The sequence below is a fragment of the Scyliorhinus canicula genome, chromosome 14, assembly GCF_902713615.1.
Source record: "Scyliorhinus canicula chromosome 14, sScyCan1.1, whole genome shotgun sequence".
NCBI lineage: Eukaryota > Metazoa > Chordata > Chondrichthyes > Carcharhiniformes > Scyliorhinidae > Scyliorhinus > Scyliorhinus canicula.
Genome location: NC_052159.1, coordinates 88,010,421 through 88,030,264, shown reverse-complemented (window position 1 = coordinate 88,030,264; position 19,844 = coordinate 88,010,421). Strand labels below are relative to the sequence as shown.

Below are 19,844 nucleotides of genomic sequence, written 5' to 3'. Positions count from 1 at the left end.
TTCAAAGCCACTAAACATGTTCAACATATAAATTAAATAAACACAAAACTTTAGACACCATCACTACCATGAGAGATAGAAACCATGCAACTTAATTGTTAAATTTAGGGTTAAAAATCCACAAGAATGGGGGATGGTTGGGTTTCCCTTCCCGCCAATCTGATTTGATGGCAGCTCTCTTGCCTCAGCAGCGCCAGAAGTTGCAGTGGGGAGGATTGGGACTGCAAGCTGTCCCCACAGTCTAAGTCCTGGAAGTCACACCAGGTAAGTGTGGGGGTTCCAGGGCGATGCCCGGAGGTAAGGCCCACGAGGACAGGCAGAGGTTGGGTGGGGATATTGGTGAAGAGGTTGGGGGGGGGGGGGGGGGGACAAGGAAAATGTGCAGGGACCATTTGTACGTTATGCCCGATGTTAAAAGGAGGTTGCTGATGGAGATGCCCACTCCTTCCTGTCCGAGGTCTGTGCAAGGTTACTTTTTGGGTTTCTCCCCCTGCTGCTGCCAACATAAAAATTGAGGTAGGGTTTAACATTTAAGAGCCTCAACTGGGGCAGGGGAGGGCCAACCGGTCTTGGCCCTGCCCATCCTAGAGTACAATTGCAGACGGGTCAGAGCAGGTAGGAGCCTGGTAAGAAGGTTATCCACAATGTTTCACGGCCAACCCCACCCACAAACAAGCTGGCAGGGAAATGTAAAATTCTGTCCAATATTTTAAAAAGGCTTGGAAAATCTATGCAACTATATCTAAACCTGTGCTTTCTTAAACTTCCTTTTCTAACAATTTCAAAATTTCAAAACAGGCAAAAATTATATTTCCATTAGGAATCAAGCCAAATACATTAATCCTTTAATAGAATGGAGAGCATCACAGTCTGTAAGTAGCAGAGAGAATATCAAGGCTCTGTACCACTCGTACATTGGACAGAAAATGAACCACCTAGCTAATGTGTGATATTCTATCTGACTAGATGTTATCCGATGAAGGTATATGTCACCAAGTCCGTAAAAGAGTGGAGCAATTTTTTAATACATTTTTGGGGTGTGGACATCTCTGAGACTGGCATGTATTACATAATCTTGGATGCTCTGAGATGGTAGCGGTAGATCATTCTTGATCGCTATCTTTCTATTCTTCATTGTGACTGAGTCCAACTGAGTGGTTTCTTCAGCGATTTCATGGGAAGTTTCCTTCTCTTTTAGTTTACTTTTAAAAATTAAATTCTAAAACTGCTATGGGATTTGAAATTATGTTCTGCTGGATAATTAATAGGAAAGATATAAAAGATCAAACTTGCAAGAAAGTTTCAAAAAGGTGCAGAAAGTATAGAGTGGTGATGATGGGGCACCGCAACTGTATGTAATAGTGTAAATAGTCTGTAATAGTTTAAATGGCAGCGAGGGCAAAGATAATTTGCTTGATTGTGCAGTTGTTTCTTTGCCCCACCTAGACTCACACATTCTAAGTCATAAATGACCTTCCTCTTCTTCTGACCAAAACGTGCTACTTCACATCTAACTTTCATTTGTGCAACCTGCAAATTAATTAATGTCCTCCTGTAATGTGTTATAGTCCTCCTCAGTATTGGCCATAACCCCCAATTTGGTGTCATCTGCAAATTTAGAAATTGGGCTTATGATTTCAAAGTCCAAATTGTTAATATAAATTGCGAAGAGTCATGGTTCCAGCACCGATCCTTGTAGAACACCACTGCCACTCTGAATAACTATGCTTCACTTCCACTCTCTGCTTCCTGACTTGAAGCCACTGCCTCCACATTCTGTGAGCTTATTCACTGGTCTATTATGCTGCACCATTGAAGGTATGTTGAAAACCCAGATGAATTACACCTACAGTAAGCTTTGCATATTAGCAGTGGGTGAATGGCCACACCCAGAGTGAGGCCACAGGCACAGTGAGGTTTAAGCTTTAAACTTAGGAATTTGAAGCCGAGCGAGGTTTCGCTGCAGAGCGAGAAGAGGTGCTCTTTGCTTTTTCGCCTTGCTTTGTACTTTTCAAATCTTCAGAGAGGGCCCTGATGTAGCTGAGGATACAAGGGAGAGAGCTGATTGGTAAGTAGTGGACAAGGGCGGTAAGTCTTTCCAACTTTCATCAATTATACTTTGAAAATAGGTTTTGTGGTTTATAATCTGGAAGGGCTCTAATTGGTAGTAATGAAGGCAAACAAAGAAGGGCCATAGAAAATTGGTGTTGGTCAAACTAGTCGGCAGGGAGCGGAGTTCATACGAATCCGAGGGGTAGGAGCTTCGGAACAGTAAGTATTAATAACTTACCTGTTGGGTATTGGGACTGGGGGAAAAAACAGAAAAGTGACGACACAGTAAAGCTGCAACCTGATTGACTGGTTGGGAATTTGTTCTAAATGTGAAAAACTAGAGTAATTAACTAAGTAAAGGAGTAACTTGGAGATTAGCATATTTATCATTTAATATTTATCGCACAAATCTCGCGCAAGGGACCATAGTGTTAATTTTAACAGGTATTTATTTTAATGCAATTAATTAATTAGTACTAAATTTAATAACTATTTATTTTGACTTTATTAATTAGTGCTAGACATGTCAGTCAGTGGGATGCAGTGCTCTAACTGAGATGTAGGAGGTCTGTGACACTTCCAGCGTTCTGGATGACTACATCTGCAGGAAGTGTATCCAATGGCAGCTCATCATAAACCGTGTGGTTTGGTTGGAGTAGCAGTTGGATGCACTTAAGAGCATGCAGATGGTGGAAAGCATCATAGACAGGAGTCATAGAGACATGGTCACACCCAAGGTGCAGGCATACAGATGGGTAACCACAAGGGGCTGGTTTAGCAAGGGCTGGTTTAGCTCACTCGGCTAAATCGCTGGCTTTTAAAGCAGACCAAGCAGGCCAGCAGCACGGTTCGATTCCCGTACCAGCCTCCCCGGACAGGCGCCGGAATGTGGCGACTAGGGGCTTTTCACAGTAACTTCATTGAAGCCTACTCGTGACAATAAGCGATTTTCATTTCAAGAAAGAGTAGGCAGTCAGTGCAGGAATCGCCCGTGGCTGTCTCCCTCTCTAACAAGTGTACCGTTTTGGATTCTGTTGAGGGGCTGGCCTATCGGGGGAAAACAATGAGCGGCCAGAGCAGTGGCACCACGGCTGGCTCTGTTGTTCAGCAGGGAGGGTCAAAGCACAGAAGAGCAATAGTCATAGGGGAATCCATTGTCAGGGGCACAGATAGGTGTTTCCGTGGTCGTGAAAAAGACTCCAGGATGGTGTGTTGCCTCCCTGATGCCAGGGTCCAGGATGTCACTGAACGGCTGCAGGGCATCCTGAAGAGAGAGGGTGATAAGGCAGAGGTCATGGTACTTGTTGGTACCAATTACATAGGTAGAAAGAGGGATGAGGTATTACATCAGGAATTCAGGGAGCTAGGCTGTCGACTAAAAATCAAGACCTCACAGATTGTAATCCTTGGATTACTCCCAGTGCCAAGCACTAGCGAGTAGAGGCATAGGAGAAAAGCACAGATGAATGTGTGCAGGAGAGAGGATTTTAGATTCCTGGATCATTGGGACCGTTTCTGGGGAAGGTGGGACCTGTACAAGCGGGACGGTCTACATCTGAACCAGAGCCGGACTAACATCCTTGCCGGCGGGTTTGCTAATGCTGTTGGGAGGAGTTTAAACTAATTCAGCGGGGGAAGTATGTACACTGTTAGCAGAATAGGAACACAGTGCATCACAGAAGAACAATCAAGTCAGATGGAATACAGCGGTAGGACGTTTCAGGAGAGTAAGACAATGCTGAATGGCCTCTCCTTTAATGCCTGGGGTATTACAGGTAAAATGGATTAGTTCAGAGCAAGGTTTGACACATGGAATAATGATACAGTAGCCTTCACGGCGACGTGGTTGAGGGTGGGGATGGATTGGCAGTTTAACATTCTGGTATAGGAGGGACAGGGGAGGGGGCAAACGAGGGGGAGGCATTGCGCTATTAGTTAAGGAGTCAATTACTGCAGTGAGGAGAGATGATATCTTGGGGTGGTGTTAAATGAAGCTTTATGGGTAAAGTTTAGGAATAAAAAAGGGACAGCCACATTACCAGGTGTTTATTATAGACCCCTAGCTAGTCAGTGGGAAATTGAGGAGCAAATATGTGTGCAATTTGCAGAAGTATGTAAAAATAATAATAGGGCGATTATAGTGGGTGATTTTAACTTTCCCAACATTAACTGGGATAGTCATTGTGTTAAGGGCTAAGATGGAGCAGAGTTTGTAAAATGTATACAAGTACGGGGGAAAGGGTTCCAGAGGACTGGAAGGTGGTTAATGTAACACCACTGTTTAAGAAGGGAGGGAAGCAGAAGACAGGAAATTATAGGCCGGTTAGTCTGACTTCGGTCATTGGTAAGATTTTAGAGTCTGTTCGTAAAGATGAGATCGCGAAGCACTTGGAAGTGCATGGTAAAATAGGACTGAGTCAGCACGGCTTTGTCAAAGGGAGGTCGTGTCTGACAAATCTGTTAGAGTTCTTCGAGGAGGTAACAAGCAAGTTAGACAAAGGAGAACCAGTGGACGTGATTTATTTAGATTTCCAGAAGGCCTTTGACAAGGTGCCACATAGGAGACTGTTAAATAAGTTAAGAGCTCATGGTGTTCAGGGTAGGATCCTGGCATGGATAGAGGATTGGCTGACTGGCAGAAGGCAGAGAGTGGGAATAAAGGGGTCTTTTTCAGGATGGCAGCCAGTGACTAGTGGTGTGCCTCAGAGGTCTGTAGTGGGACCACAACATTTTACAATAAGCATTAATGATCTGGAAGAAGGTACTGAAGGCGCTATTGCTAGGTTTGCAGCTGATACAAAGATCTGTAGAGGGACAGGTAGTATTGAGGAAGCAAGGGGCCTGCAGAAGGACTTGGACAAGCTAGGAGAGTGGGCAATGAAGTGGAAAATGAAATATAATGTGGAAAAGTGTGAGGTTATGCACTTTGGAAGGAGGAATTTAGGCATAGACTATTTTCTAAATGGGAAATGCTCCGGAAAGCAGAAGCACAAAGGAACTTGAGAGTCCTTGTTCACGATTCTCTTAACGTTAATGTGCAGGTTCAGTCGGCAGTTAAGAAGGCAAAAGCAATGTTAGCATTCATGTCAAGAGGGCGAGAATACAAGACCAGGGATGCACTTCTGAGGCTGTATAAGGCTCTGGTCAGACCTCATTTGGAGTATTGTGAGCAGTTTGGGGCCCCATATTTAAGGAAGGATGTGCTGGCCTTGGAAAGGGTCCAGAGGACGTTTACAAGAATGATCCCTGGAATGAAGAACTTGTTGTATGAGGAACGTTTGAGGACTCTGGGTCTGTACTCGTTGGAGTTTAGAAGGATGAGAGGGGATCTTATTGAAACTTAAAAGATACTGCGAGGCCTGGATAGAGTGGACGTGGAGAGGATGTTTCCACTTGTAGGAAAAACTAGAACCAGAGGACACCATCTCAGTTTAAAGGGACGATCCTTTAAAACAAAGATGAGGAGGAATTTTTTCAGCCAGAGGGTGGTGAATCTGTGGAACTCTTTGCCGCAGAAGACTGTGGAGGCCAAATTACTGAGTGCCTTTAAGACAGAGATAGGTAGGTTCTTGATTAGTAAGGGGATCAGGGGTTATGGGGAGAAGGCAGGAGAATGGGGATGAGAAAATATCAGCCATGATTGAATAGCGGAGCAAACTCGATGGGCCAAGTGGCCTCATTCTGCTCCTATGTCTTATGGTCTTAGAAGTGGAGAAATCTCCAGGTCCAGACAAATTGTGTCCCAGATTGCTTGGGAGGTGAGGGAGGAGATTGCAGGGGGCCTGATCCAAATTTTTTATTCTTCTCTGGCCACAGGAGAGGTGCCAGAGGACTGGAGAACCATAAATGTGGTCCCACTATTTCAGAATGGCTGTAGGGATAAGCCAAGGAACTACAGGCCAGCGATTCTCATATCAATAGTGGGGAAACTAATGGAGAAAATTCTGAAGGAGTGAATCTATCTCCACTTGGAGAGGCAAGGTTTGATCAGGAATATTCAGCATGGCTTTGTCTGAGGAGATCGTGCCTAACAAATTTGAGTGAATATTTTGAGCACGTGACAAAGTGTGTAGTTGAGGGTAGTGCAGTTAATGTAATTTACATGGATTTCAGTAAAGCATTTGACAAGGTCCCACATGGGAGACTTATAAAGAACACAAATGCACAGGGGACCTTGATAAGGTGGATTCAAAGCTGGCTGAGCTGTAAAAAACAGAGGGTGAGGACAGATGGCTGCTTTAATGACTGGAAGCCAGTGTCCAGTGGTATACCACAGGGATCTGTGGTGGGTCCCCTCTTATTTGTCGTTTATATAAATGACTTAGATGACGATGCAAGGGTTTGGATCAGTAAATTTGCAGATGACACAAAGATAGTTAACAGTGAGGCTGAGAGTCCTCGGTTACAGGAAGATATAGATGGGATGGTCAAATAGGCAGAAAGGTAGCAGATGGAATTTAATCCTGAAATGTGTGAGGTGTTACACATTTGAAGGAGCAATTTGACAAGGAAACATTCAATGACTGGCACCACACTGGGACGTTCTGAGGAACAAAGAGAGACTGTGTTGTGTTTGTAAATAGATCTCTGAAGGCAGAAGACGATGCTAATAGGGTGGTGAAAAGGGCATATTTGGTAAATGGTACATTTACCGTTATCAATTGTGGCATAGATTACAAAAGCAAGGAAGTCATGTTGGAGTTATATATAGATCATTGTTGAGGCCACAGCTGGAGTACTGTGTGCAATTCTGGTCACCACATTATAATGGAAGGATGTGACTGCACTGGAGTGGGTGCAGAGGCGGTTAACCAGGATGTTGCCTGGGATGGAACATTTCAGTTATGAACAGAGGTTGGATAGGCCTGTGTTGTTTTCGCTAGAGCAGAGAAGACTGAGGGGCGACCTGATCGAGGTATACAAGATTATGAGAGGCATGGAGGGGGGTTAGGGAACAGCTGTTCTCCTTAGTTAAAGAGTCGATTACAAGGGGACACAAGTTCAAGGTGAGAGGTGGACGGTTCAGGGGGGATTTGAGGAAAAACGTTTTTAGCAGACGTAGTGACGGTCTGGAACCCACTCTTCGAGGGTGGTGGAGGTGGGTTACTTCACATCCTTTAAAAAGTACCTGAATGAGCACTTGGCACATCTTAGTATTCGAGGATATGGGCCAAGTGGCTGGCAAATGGGATTAGGATTGGCAGATCAGGTGCAGACTCAATGGGCTGAAGGGCCTTTGCTGTACTGTATTTTTCTGTGATTTTGTGATACTGCATGACCACTGTCAGCTCTCGCTGCTATTTCCTCAAATTCAACAAGTTTGGCGAAAATGTACCTTTTGAAATTTATACTAACTGTTCATCGTTATACTTTTCTTCTCTAGGTGTTCTTTGATTCTCATAATTATTTTTTTTATCTCCAACATTAAGCTGACGGTTCTATAATTCCCGAGGCATATTCTATCCCCGTTCATAAATATAGAAATTATGTCAGCTACAGTTAGTCCTCTGGCATTACATCTTTTTCTGATGAATGATTAAATAGGTGTAGGAATGCTTCTACTGTCGCCTCTCTAGATTCCTTTAAAATGCATGAATCCAATCCAAATGGACCCTCTTTGAGTTTGATTAGTAAATTGCATGCACTTATCTCATTACTCATCTCAATGTTCAATATAATTTCTCCCTGCTCTAACTCCTGATAAATTCCAAAGATAAATATTTTAAATGTTCTGCCATCTCTATCATTACTTGTTGTGTTACCCTGTTTGTCTCTTCATAGTTCTCTTTCTATCCCAGTGTTCCTGTTGATATGACTGTAAAATATTTTCTATTTTGTTTTTCTTTGACTTCCTAATTTCTTTTTGCTTCTCTCCCAATCTCCAGTAGCCGGAGTGTGGCGACTAGGGGGATTTTCAAATAGCTTCACAGCACCAGGGTCCCAGGTTGAATTCCCGGCTTCAGTCACTGTATGTGTGGAGTCTGCACGTTCTCCCCGTGTCTGCGTGGGTTTACTCTGGGTGCTCCAGTTTCTTCCCACGAGTCCCAAAAGACGTGGGGCGAGATTCTCCGCGAAGCAGCGGGGTGGGCAACCCTGGCGTGAAGGAGTGGCATTAACCACTCTGGCATCGGGTCGCCCCGAAGTTGCAGAATCCTCCGCACCTTCAGGGGCTAGGCCGGCTCCGGAGTGGTTTGCACTGTGCCAGCCGGCGCGGAAGGGGCTTGGTGCCATGCCAACCAGCGCAAGTTGACACATATGCAGGAGCGCCAGCGTCTGCTGGCGTCATCCCAGCGCATGTGCAGGGGGGTTCATCTCCGCATCGGCCATCGCAGACTGTTACAGCAGCCGATGCCCATGGATCGGTGGGCTCTGATCGTGGGTCAGGCCACCGTGGGGACACCACCGGAGGCCAGATTTCTCCCCGTGCCCCCCGAGGACCCCAGAGGCCGCCCGCGGAGCCAGGTCACGCCGTTAAGTACCTGTTGTAATTTACGCCGGCGGGACCGGCCGTAGACTGGTGTCCACTCGGCCCATCGCGGGCCGTAGAATCACCAGGGGGGGGGGCCACTGCCGGCGTGGCGTGATCACCGCTCCCGCCAAATTCCCGGCGCCGGAGAATTTAGCAGCCGGTAGGGGCGGGATTCACGCCGCCCTCTGGCGATTCTCCGACCCAGCGGGGGGTGGGGGTCAGAGAATCCCACCCGTGATGTTAGGTGATTTGGACATTCTGAATTCTCCCTCAGTGTATCCGAACAGGCGCCGGAGTGTGGCGACTAGGGGCTTTTCACAATAACTTCATGGCAGTGTTAATGTAAGCCTGCTTGTGACAATATTATTTTTGTTTTCTCATGCACTCCTTTGTTGCCTGTGCACTTATGTATGTCTCAATCCTATCCCTCAATTGTTGCTGCATGACTTTATTCATCCACAGTGTCTCACTAGTGTTTAGTTTGTTTGGAAGGGAAAATGCTGGAAAATCTCAGCAGGCTTGGACAAAGAGTCATCGGACTCGAAACGTTAGCTCTTTTCTCTCCCTACAGATGCTGCCAGACTTGCTGAGATTTTCCAGCATTTTCCCTTCCGTTTCAGATTCCAGCATCCGCAGTAATTTGCTTTTCTTTAGTTTGTTTGTTTCTTTCAGCATTATATATATTTTTCCTGCAGACTGCTGATCACCCTTGTTCAACATTGTTGTTTGCCAATGTTGCTCCTGTTTCATCTTCTGCAATTTTATTCTCAGCCCCTCAAAATCTGCTAATCACTTCAATAGAAGAAATATTTTTTCAAAAGGAATGAAGTTTTAAATTCATAGAAGCATGAGTGTACTCATACAGGGGATGCAGAAAGTCAGTATGCAGGTACAGCAAGCAATTGGGAAGGCAAATAATATCTTGGCCTTTATTGCAAGAGGGCTAGGGTCCTGAACAGAGAAGTCTTCATTGTAGGATTTGGTAAGGCCACACCAGAAATATTGTGCAAGGTTTGTTCTCCATATCTAAGGAAGGAAATGGTTACATTGGAGGCAGTGATTGAAGACATCATCCATAGTGTTATCAAACCAACACTACCTTGCTCATTGACGCTCAATTGGGTTGCGCCAAGGTTGCTTAGCTCCTGACATCATTATAGCCTTATCTCTGAGGTGACAGTGATAGCCTTTGCCATCAAGGCAGTATTTGACCAAATATAACACCAAGGAGCGGTAGCAAAACTCGAGCTAATGGAAATCAGGGGAAAACTCTCTGCTGGTTGGAGTCATACCTGGCACAAAGGAAGATGGTTGTGGTGGTTGGAAGGCAATCATCTCAGCTCCAGGACATAACTGCAGGGGTTCCTCGGGGTAGTGTCCGAGGCCCAACCATCTTCAGATGCTCCATTAATGACCTAATGCCCTTCCTTCCATTATAAGGTCAGAAGTGGCAATGTTTGCTGATGATTTCTCAATGTTCAGCATCACTCATGACTCCACAGATACTGAAACACTCCATTTACAAATGCAACACTACCTGAACAATATCCAGACTTGGGCTCACTAGTGGTAAGTAACATTCGCACCACACAAGTGTAGGGCAATGACCATCTTCAACGAGAAAGAATCTAACCATCATCCCTTTTAATTCAAAGGCTGAATCCCCCACTATCAACATCCTGGGGTTACCACTGATCTAAAACTGAACTGGACTAACCATGTAATTACCATGGCTGCAACAGCAGGTCAGAGGCTAGGAATCCTGCGGCGAGTAACTCACCTCCTGACCCCCAATGCCTGTCCACAGGCACAAGTCAGAATTATGATGGCATACTATGCACTTGATTGGAATGCCGCCACAAATATTCACTCCTTCCACCACCAACGCACAATAGCAGCAATATGTGCTATCATATGATGCACTGCAGGAACTCACCAAGACCCCTCAGACAGCACCTTCCAAATCCAGGACTGCTACCATCTAGCACAAAGGCAGAGGATACATGGGACACCACTACCTGCAAGTTCCCCTCCAAGCCACTCACCATCCTGACTTGGAACTATATCGCTGTTCCTTCACTGTCACTGGATCAAAATCCTGGAGATCCCTTCCTAACAGTACTGTGGGTGTATCTACACCATATGGACTGCAGCGGTTCAAGAATGCAGCTCACCACTACCTTTGAAATTAGGGATGAGCAATAAATGCTGGCCTAGCAAACGTTGTCTACATCTGATGAAGGAATATTTTAAAACGTACAGCCAAGATTGGTTTGTGGAGTGAGAGGCTATCATGAGAGGCTGAGGAATTTAACCAGAGGATTTTTTTCTTTTATAAACATTTTATTGAGGTATTTATGATTTTATAACAATAACAGAAGAAACAGTGTACATACAAATATAAACATAGTTCAAAGGCCGTCTTCCTCCCTCACAGGTCCCACTTTTCTTACACACTAATTGATGTGTTGGGTGCTCTGGATCCGTGGAACACATACAGGCTACCAACACTTAAAATAGTACAACACTATTTTATTAAGCTAGAAACTGTTGAACATACTTTCACTGTGGGTTAACATGATGTTAGATTAAACTAAAGACTTATGCCTATCCTAACCAGTCTATGCACTCAGCACATGGTGAAGATCTGTGTTGCAAGCTGTGAGCTCTGTCCTTCTGAGAGGCTGCATCCCGAATGAGCGGGAAAACTGATGCCCTCTGTCTTTATAGTGAGTGTGCTCTAACTGGTGATTGGCTGCGGTGTTGTGCGTGTTGATTGGTCCTACTGTGTGTCCATCAGTGGGTGTGTCTGCACCATGATATCCTGGTGTATATTATGACACTAATCCAAACTAAACTAGACCCTAACCCCCCCCCCCCCCCCCCCCCCCCTCTGCTGACCGTTAATTTTCCCTAAAGAAGCCGACAAACGGCTGCCACCTCCAGACAAACTCTGACATTGACCCTCTCAGGGCGAATTTGATTTTGTCCAGACAGAGAAAGCTAGCCATGTCAGTTAGCCAATTTAACCAGAGGATTGAGCACATGTTCCAGGTGGTTATGGAATTTGTGCAAGTCATAGGTATTGTCATATCTGGAGCACTGTCTACAGATCTCAGGTGGCAGTAAAAATATCCAGGCATTGAAAGCAATGTAGAAAGAGACAATTAAATCTCAGGGCATCCTGTGGTCATGAAGGGAGCTATGTAAATGAAGCTCTTCCTTCCAAGCTGAATCAGAAACTGTAAATGGAAACCCAATGAGCACCTCTCACCTCAACATGCCTGTAATTCCCCTCGCACCCGACAAATCATCCTTCCTCCGTGAAAATATTTGCGGACTTATCGTAAAGCATCAGAAAAAGTTGATTGGAAGGGATAACAATCAACTGGAATCAAATAAATTTCATTAAATCTATCAATTTTCTTTATCGATTTGAGATGCAGTCAGCAAGAATCCAATCAATTTGCCTTTTAAAAAGTGTTTTGTGTCCAAAACTATATATAGAGATATCTACTGTCACTCAGAATAAGCTGTATCCTAGGGTGGCACAAAATGGCAAACTTTTCCAACATCGATGTGTGCTTTTGGTTGTATGCGCAGTTGATTTGGGGTTGGGGGCATGGATCCCTGCGAACTGTTTCAAAGACCCCATTACCACTGTGCTACAAAGTTAGCATTATGGAGAAATATAAAATGTGGGACAATCTGCCAACTTTTAAATATCCAAGGCTCGGAGTGAACTTCAGTCTCAATGCTTTATATCAGTGATTTGCAGAGCCTTGACTGATATCCTGTGGGGAACAATTTGCCATCATTATTTCTTCATATTTTTCTTCATTTTGTATTTTGTTGAGGAAAAATAAAAGACTTGCCTTTATATGGACAGTTTCATGATCTCAAGATGTCAAAATGAACTTTGCTGCCCATGAATTACTTTTGAAGTGTGGTCACTATTGTAAAGCAGCAAATATGCAGCCAGTTTGCGCAAATCAAGGTCACGCAAACAGCAATGATATACATTTTGAGGGATAAATAATTTTCAGGATATCATGACAGGTGCCTCGCTCATCAATACACAAATAGTGTATTTTACATCCATTTGAGAGGATAAATAAAACCTTATTTGGCTTCATCCTCTTGCCCACCACCACTCAACTTTGATGCAACCATTAGCAGACAGATTCTGGCACTTACATTTTTATTATTTGATAACAGCCTCTTCCTTGTTTTATCTGCATAGCAGTAGTGGTTGCTCTTCAAAGCCATCTAGTTTATATGGAACTGTTGGTGATATTTTGCAGAAAAGTGGGAGTGTGTTATTGAAATGCAATTGAATTCTTCTTATTTTTATATTTGCAGTAGCGGCTTTCACCAAACATCCAGAGTGTTGCTCAAAGCTTACCAAGTCAGCTACCTTGATGAGTTAGTAACAATTACACAGAGCGTCAATATGAGGAGATCGTATCCGAGGACTGGGAAGTTGCTGAAATGCAACACCATTATTTTAGAACAATATTCAAGAATATAGCGATGGCTTTGAAGAGCAACCACTATTGATACGTCGAAAAATAAGGAAGAGGCAATTTTCAAATAATAAAAATGCAAATGCCAGAATCTGTCTGCTGATGGCTGCATCAAATTGTATTTGGGCGTGGGCAATGCATGTAATTTAGGAACCTTTAGAAATGCAAGTGGGAGGAGATAGACTGGAGAGGTTTGGGAATTGAAATACTCACAATTTTTAGGAAGATGAGTTTTGAGTTTCAGATTTCCAGCATCCGCAGTATTTCGCTTTTATTTTTGAGTTCTGAGAAGGTTAGCTTCAAAGATCTTCGCCGAGGAATCGAATGACCACGTGCCATACGAGATTGGCCCTGCTAAATTTGCCCCTCAGTATCCAAAGATGTGCAGGTTAGATGGGCTAGCAACAATAGAACAAGGGAGTGGGCCTAGATAGTGTGCTCTTTCAGAGGGTGGATGCAGACTCGATGGGCTGAATGGCCTCCTTCTGTACTGTAGGGATTCTATGGAAGCATTCATAACTATGTACAATATTGATTACTGCATTAAAAGTGGGATCTGACATTTGATATATATCCAGTTTTTGTTAGATACATTCCTGGAGGCTCAATCATGTGGCATGCTGGCAACATGACACTTGATCGTAGGTTTAAATTTTTCACTTGTCAGGTTCGCGCACTCGATGGGTCCAGAGGTGAAATGTGTTCCCAGGCGCGGTCGGCCCCGGAGCGCAATTTTACGCTGGATAGCCAATTAACAGCCATCTAGCATGAAACACATTCTATGAAAGGCTAAGTGCTGCCTGGAAGGACTGTAAGAGGTTGGGCGCCAGGATAAGGGAGCTTCTGATGTGCTCCCCAAGCGGGAAAGCCACTGCGGAGCTGTCCCAAGGAGCTGCTGAACCATGAAAAATAAATATTGATGTTAAAACTATGCCACGAGTGTCTAGACAGCACAATCATACCAGACCTCAGTCCCCAGACACATTTGTTAATTACCTTTCAGCCCTGACCTTTCAACCCTCCCTGGATTGAGGTTGCAGCTAAATCGGAAAAGCCACCTGTCCAAGTAGCCCGCCCACCAACCATAAAAGCAGACAGGTTATGTAAAATTGCATTCAAGGCCCCTTAATGGGCAAAATTGCCTATTTGAATGCCAGGGGTGTGCTGCCAACCCTTGCGCATGCCTGCCAACTGAAATATTGCATGATTGCATGATGCATGCCTGATGCCTTCTCCTGTGACTTCACACGCTTTAAGGTCGTGCACCTGCCCACTCAAGCAATGCAAATGTCTGTCCACAGAACGATTTATAGGCCAGACTTTATGGTGACAAATAGGGCACCCCCACTGGCTCCCAGTTTACACCAAATAGGAGAGGCAGCACAAGAGTGGATGAAACAGCAACGTTCGGTGGCGGCCATGGAGTGAGTGGTCGTACATTTGGTGACTCACGTTCAAGGCGGATTTTTTTGGTCGTTTTCCACACAAAGAGTGTAGTATTTGAGGGCATAAGGTACAGGAGTGCCCGGAGAAGGCATTGGGTGGGGGGGGGGGGGGGGGGGGTGCGCAGATGGGGTTAGTTTTTTGTTCGAGGGCTGGGGGTCTCGGGTTGGTTCCATGGGTGTGGTTGGTATGAGGCTGTTGGGAAGGGATCGATGGCAGTGGACATCCGAGGGTGGATCGGGTAAAGCGGGCCGGGGGCTGGGTCCAAAAGGGATAGGCTGATCGGCAGGGGAAGAGGCAGGGAGCCCCCATGACCAGGCTGGTCATGTGGGACGTGAGGGGCCTGAATGGGCCACTTAAGCAGTTGCGTGTATCCACACACTTGAGGAGTTTGAAGGCGGACGTGGCTCTTTTGCAGGAGACACCTGAAGATGGCGGCGGATCAGAGGAGGCTGAGAAAGGGATTGGTGGGACAGGTATTCCTTTTGGGGCTGGATATGAAGATGAGGGGACTGGCGGTGTTGGTCAATAAGAGGGTTGCATTCGAGGTGGGGAGCTCTGTGGCCGAACCAGGGAGCAAGATATGTGAAGGTTAGTGAGAGGCTGGAGGGGATGCTGATGGTTCCCTGAATTTGGATGACGTAGATTTTATGAGACGGGTGCTGCAGAGGATTCAGGACTTGGACTTGCATTGCTTGATTATGGGGGGATGATCTTAATATGGTCATAGATCCAAGCTTGCACCAGTCGAGTCGCAAGTTGTCAAGGCTGTTGGCAGTGGTGAGGGTGCTGAGAAGGTTTATTTATGGAGCGCATGGGGGGGCGGTACACCCATGGAGGTTTGGGAGGCCAAGGGCGAAGGAGTTTTCATGCTTCTCCCATATTCACCGGGTGTACTCCCGGATTGACTTTTATGTGATGGAAAAGACGGGTGGCCGACTTGGAGTATTCGGCGATTGTGGTTTCAGATCCCACGATGCATTGGGTTGATTTTCAGGTGGCTTAGGGGGAGGCCCAAACGTCGCAGTGGAGGCTAGACGTGGGGTTGCTGGCAGATGAGGAGGGATGTAAGCATGTGCAGGCTGCTCTTCGGGGCTATGTGGAACTGAACGACACGGGGGAGGTCACAGTTGCCATGTTGTGGGAGGCACTCAAGGCGGTAGTTGGGTGGAGTTTAGATCAATTTGGATACACAGTGAGAAGGCAGAGTGGGAGGAGAGGGCTAGGGTAGATGAGATTTTGAGGGTGGACAGGGGTTACTCTGAGGCGCTGGAGGCAGGGTCGTTGAAGGAGAGGTAGAGGCTCCAGATGGAGTTTGGGTTAGTTTCTATGTGGAAGGCGGTGGGGCAGCTGCGGGGGGGGGGGGGGGGGGGGGGGGGGGGGGGGAGAGGGGCAGTGCATAAGTACGGGAAAAAACAAGTAGGATTTTGGCCCACTAGTTGAGAAAGCATGAGGATTGCCGAGGGAGATAGGTCGGGTTAGAGATGATAAGGCTAAGATGGTGATGGACCCGGAGGGGTGAATGGGGTGTTCCAGGCCTATTATAGGAAACTTTAAGAGTCAGAGCCCCTGGCCTGGCCGACTGGGGGGAGGGGGTGAAAGGTGGCAGTTTGTGGGTGGGTTGGAGTTTCCAAAGTGGAGGAGGGGCTGGTTCAGGGCTGGTGGCCCGAATTGGGCTGAGAAAGGTGATGGATGATATGGGGGCAATGCAAGCAGGGAAGGTCCTGGGGTCGGAAGGGTTCCCGGTAGACATTTGGGCCTGACCTGGGGCCACTGCTGGTGAGGACGTATAATGAAGCGAGGGAGAGGGGGTGGTATTCTCCCCTACATTGTCGCAGGCTTCCACCTCCCTGATTTTGAAGAAGGATAAGGACCTGGAGCAGTGTGGGTCATACTGCCCGATACCATTGTTGAATGTGGACACCAAGTCGTTGGCGAAGGTGTGCCAGGGTGATCGGCAAAGACCAGATGGATTCTGTGAAGGGAAGGCATATGTCTGCGAATGTGCGGAGGCTACTCAATGTAATTATGATGATTTTGGAAGAGAAGGAGGTGCAGCTAGTGTTGGCGATGGACATGGAGAAGACATTCGATCGGGTGGAGTGGGCGTATTAGTTGGAGGTTCAATCCGGGCAGGGGTTTGTGGATTGGTTCCGGTAGTTCTCCAGGGCGCCGGTTGCGAGTGTGGGGAAAAACCGAGCGAGTTTGGGGTACTTCAGACTACATCGTGGGACGAGGCCTGCTCTCCCGGTTGCTTTTTGTCTTGGAGATAGAGCCATGGCAATGGTGCTTGGGGTGTCGACGGACTGGAGAGGGATTGTGGGGGTGGCAGGGGGGAGGGGTTGCGCAGAACAAAGGTTCTCATTGGATGCAAACGACCTGTTATTATAAATTTCAGACACGGTTGACAGCATTGGAGACATTATGGAGATCTTCGGGGAATTTGGCCAGTTTTCGGGATACAAACTGAATATGAGTGAGGTGTTCCCAATTGATGCCAGAAGACAGGAAAGGCGAAAAGGGGAGTAGCTGTTTAGGGTGGTGGGGGCAAGTTTCAGGTATTTGGGTATCCAGGTGGCGCGAAGTTTGACGCAGTTATATAAACTGATCTTGGCTTGGCTGGTGGAGCAGATGATAGTGGACTTTAAGAGGTGGGATGTGCTGTCGCTGTCACGGGCAGGGTGGGTGCAGATAGTGAAAATGACAGTGCTGCCGAGGTTTCTGTTTTATTTTGAACCACCCAATCTTTCTTCCCAAGTCGATTTTTAGGAAAGTCAATGAGTTGATCTCCGGTTTGTGAGGGCAGGGAAGACCCATGGGTGCGACGGGCTTGTTGGGAGCAGAGGCGAGGAGGGGGGTGGCTGGCGTTGCCAAACATGATGAATTATTACTGGGCAATGAACATTGCTATGGTAAGGAAATGGGTCATGGAGGACGGGTCGATATGGGGGCGGGTGGAGGCGGCATGGTGTGGGGTAAGTGTTTCAGGGCTTTGTTGTTGGCACCTTTACCGTTTTCGGCGGCCAGGTACTCCACAAGCTCAGTGGTGGTGTCGGCCCTCAGGGTGTGGGGGCAGTGGATGCAGCTTTTGGGGCTGGAGGGTGGTACGGTGTTGGTGCCTATCTGCAATAGCCATAGGTTTGCGCCGGTGGAGCTTGATGCGAGGTTTAGGGGGCAGGCAGGGATCGGGCACTTCAGTGACTTGTTTAGAGGGGGAACATTTGCGGAGCTGGAGGACCTGAAGGAAGTGTATCAGTTGCCCAGGGGGAATGGCTTTAGGTACATTGTACACAAACTCACCAGCGTGTTGTCCATTGCACCTAGCATTTCCTGACGTATATCCATCAGCCTTCTTCTGTAGCTTGGCTCCTCAAGATCAGCACCTGAGTCTTCTGCTCACAGCTAATATCAATCTCACCCTCTGGTAAATTGGTGTCTGTGGTGACCGACCTCCCTACTCTAATTCCTGCACACTTCTGCTTGGTTATCCATCGAGTGATAAGCCATAGTTTGGACTAGCCACTAATTACGCATGGTGCCAGTCTCTGAATTTGTGCTTGCAAGTGTGACGCTGTAACTTCAGGTAATAGCTGAACTATTGCCACTTCAGCATCTGAAAGAAGGAATGAAAGAGAAGAACAAAGGTTTGTTTTTAGTGTGAAGAAAGAGTAGAGAGAGAAATAGCTGGTGCAAGTATTTGTAATTTATCATGTCATGTAATAAGAGACAAGGTGCAGAAAGTGAAGAAATCCTGCACTCCTCTTGCATTCCCACAGCCTGACCCCATTGCTGCCTGTGATGGTCAGGGAATATGTCAATGAGGCATTTAACCAACATTGCATATCTTCTGTGTGTGCACGTGTGTGTGTGTGCATTTATGTGTGTGTACATGTGTGTGTGTGTTGAAAGGGAGAGAGCAGAATTGTCACCTTGACAATTCTGTTGAAGTAATTGAACTTCTTTCAGGATCATAACTAAGTCTTGGGAGCTAAGCTTCTGGTATTGACCTCCTCTACAATGCATTCTTATTGGTGGAGGGGTTGCTGCTCTAAGGCCTTTCTGCTCCACTGAAGAGATCTCCTCCTGTTCAGCAACCTGAGCAGAGCCTTCAAAGCAGCAGGTCGTGCAGCCATTTTTCTCTTCAGAAGCCTTCACGACTGTCTGTAGCAAGATTGCAACCTCAATTTAGATCTACTAATTGTCTTCAAGTGGCATCAGACACACTTAATTTTTGACTCCCCCCCCAAACACTTGTACAACCAAGCACAGGTAGTGCTGAATACATGCCTTGAATGAGCACATAGCCCAAATATTACATGTTGCTTGGGACACCGCTACCAAGAGTGGGAAGTATTCCGTGCATATTTGTTTACCAACATAATAAATTCCTTGGCCCACCTGCTAAGCAGACAACATAGTATATTGAGGAATTTCTGTAGTGAACAACAAGAAAATGGGAGAATATGGAGTAAATTGACTATCATTTACACTCACCTGTCAACAAAAGCATGATGAAGTATAAAGACTGGGTCATTTGCTGATCCACCAACTTGAGACATCGAACCATTCATGTAAATGTGCACGGCATTATGTAAGCCACTCTGCGTTGCGTTGGATATAGCATCATTTGGATTAGCAAAGCCTGTTCAAGAAGTAATATTTCTTTGAATAATTAAGCCAGTTTTACTAATTAACCTACAACACTGTCAAATAACAGCAAATTAACATTAAAATAAAATTTCACCTTCAAACAGGGTAACTAAGGAGGGTAAAAAAGTACACCAATTACATCAAACAAACAGCAAGAAAGTGATGCAATTGTTGCACAATTGTTGGTACATGTCTTTTTTTAGTATTGAGCAATTCGATTTTGGTGCATTTTTTAAAAAATGATTCATTCTTGTTCTTGGCTACTGCACTGTGTTTGCATTATTTTAGGTTTATTTCCTACCAGTACTTTCCTTCATTCTTCTTGATTGTTGCTTTCATTTGAACCACTACGTGCAAAGTGGTCATGATGAGTATTCCTCAGGAATTCCAATCATGTTTTAAGATTTGAATGAGGCACAGGAGTTCACAAAAGCGAATGACACGCTATTCCTGTGGTCCAACCATCATTACCTCAAGACACATGCTTACAGATTGGCAGAGGAGATAAATCCCTGCCATTTCCTCTTCACAAGGAAGGCTATAACAATGTGTGCCATTTGCTGACAGATAACTGGTTATGTGCTTCTATGTGACATAACTATCCCAATGAAATAGTAGTGGGGGTTCTTTAATTGAAGATAAAGCAATGGTCAAAATTTTCCAGCCGCTCCTGCCAGCAGGGTTTCCCAGTCCCTTCGAGGGCG

At 45.9% G+C, this 19,844-nt stretch overlaps 1 protein-coding gene across 1 annotated transcript in view; it reads right to left on the bottom strand.

Annotated features, from left to right (window-relative positions):
* tyr (tyrosinase) overlaps positions 1-19,844 on the bottom strand; it is a 102,608-nt gene that overhangs the window by 20,937 nt on the left and 61,827 nt on the right. The window contains exon 3 of the mRNA XM_038819074.1: positions 18,985-19,132. Coding sequence (XP_038675002.1) covers positions 18,985-19,132 — 148 coding nt within the window. The remainder of the gene's footprint in view (positions 1-18,984; positions 19,133-19,844) is intronic.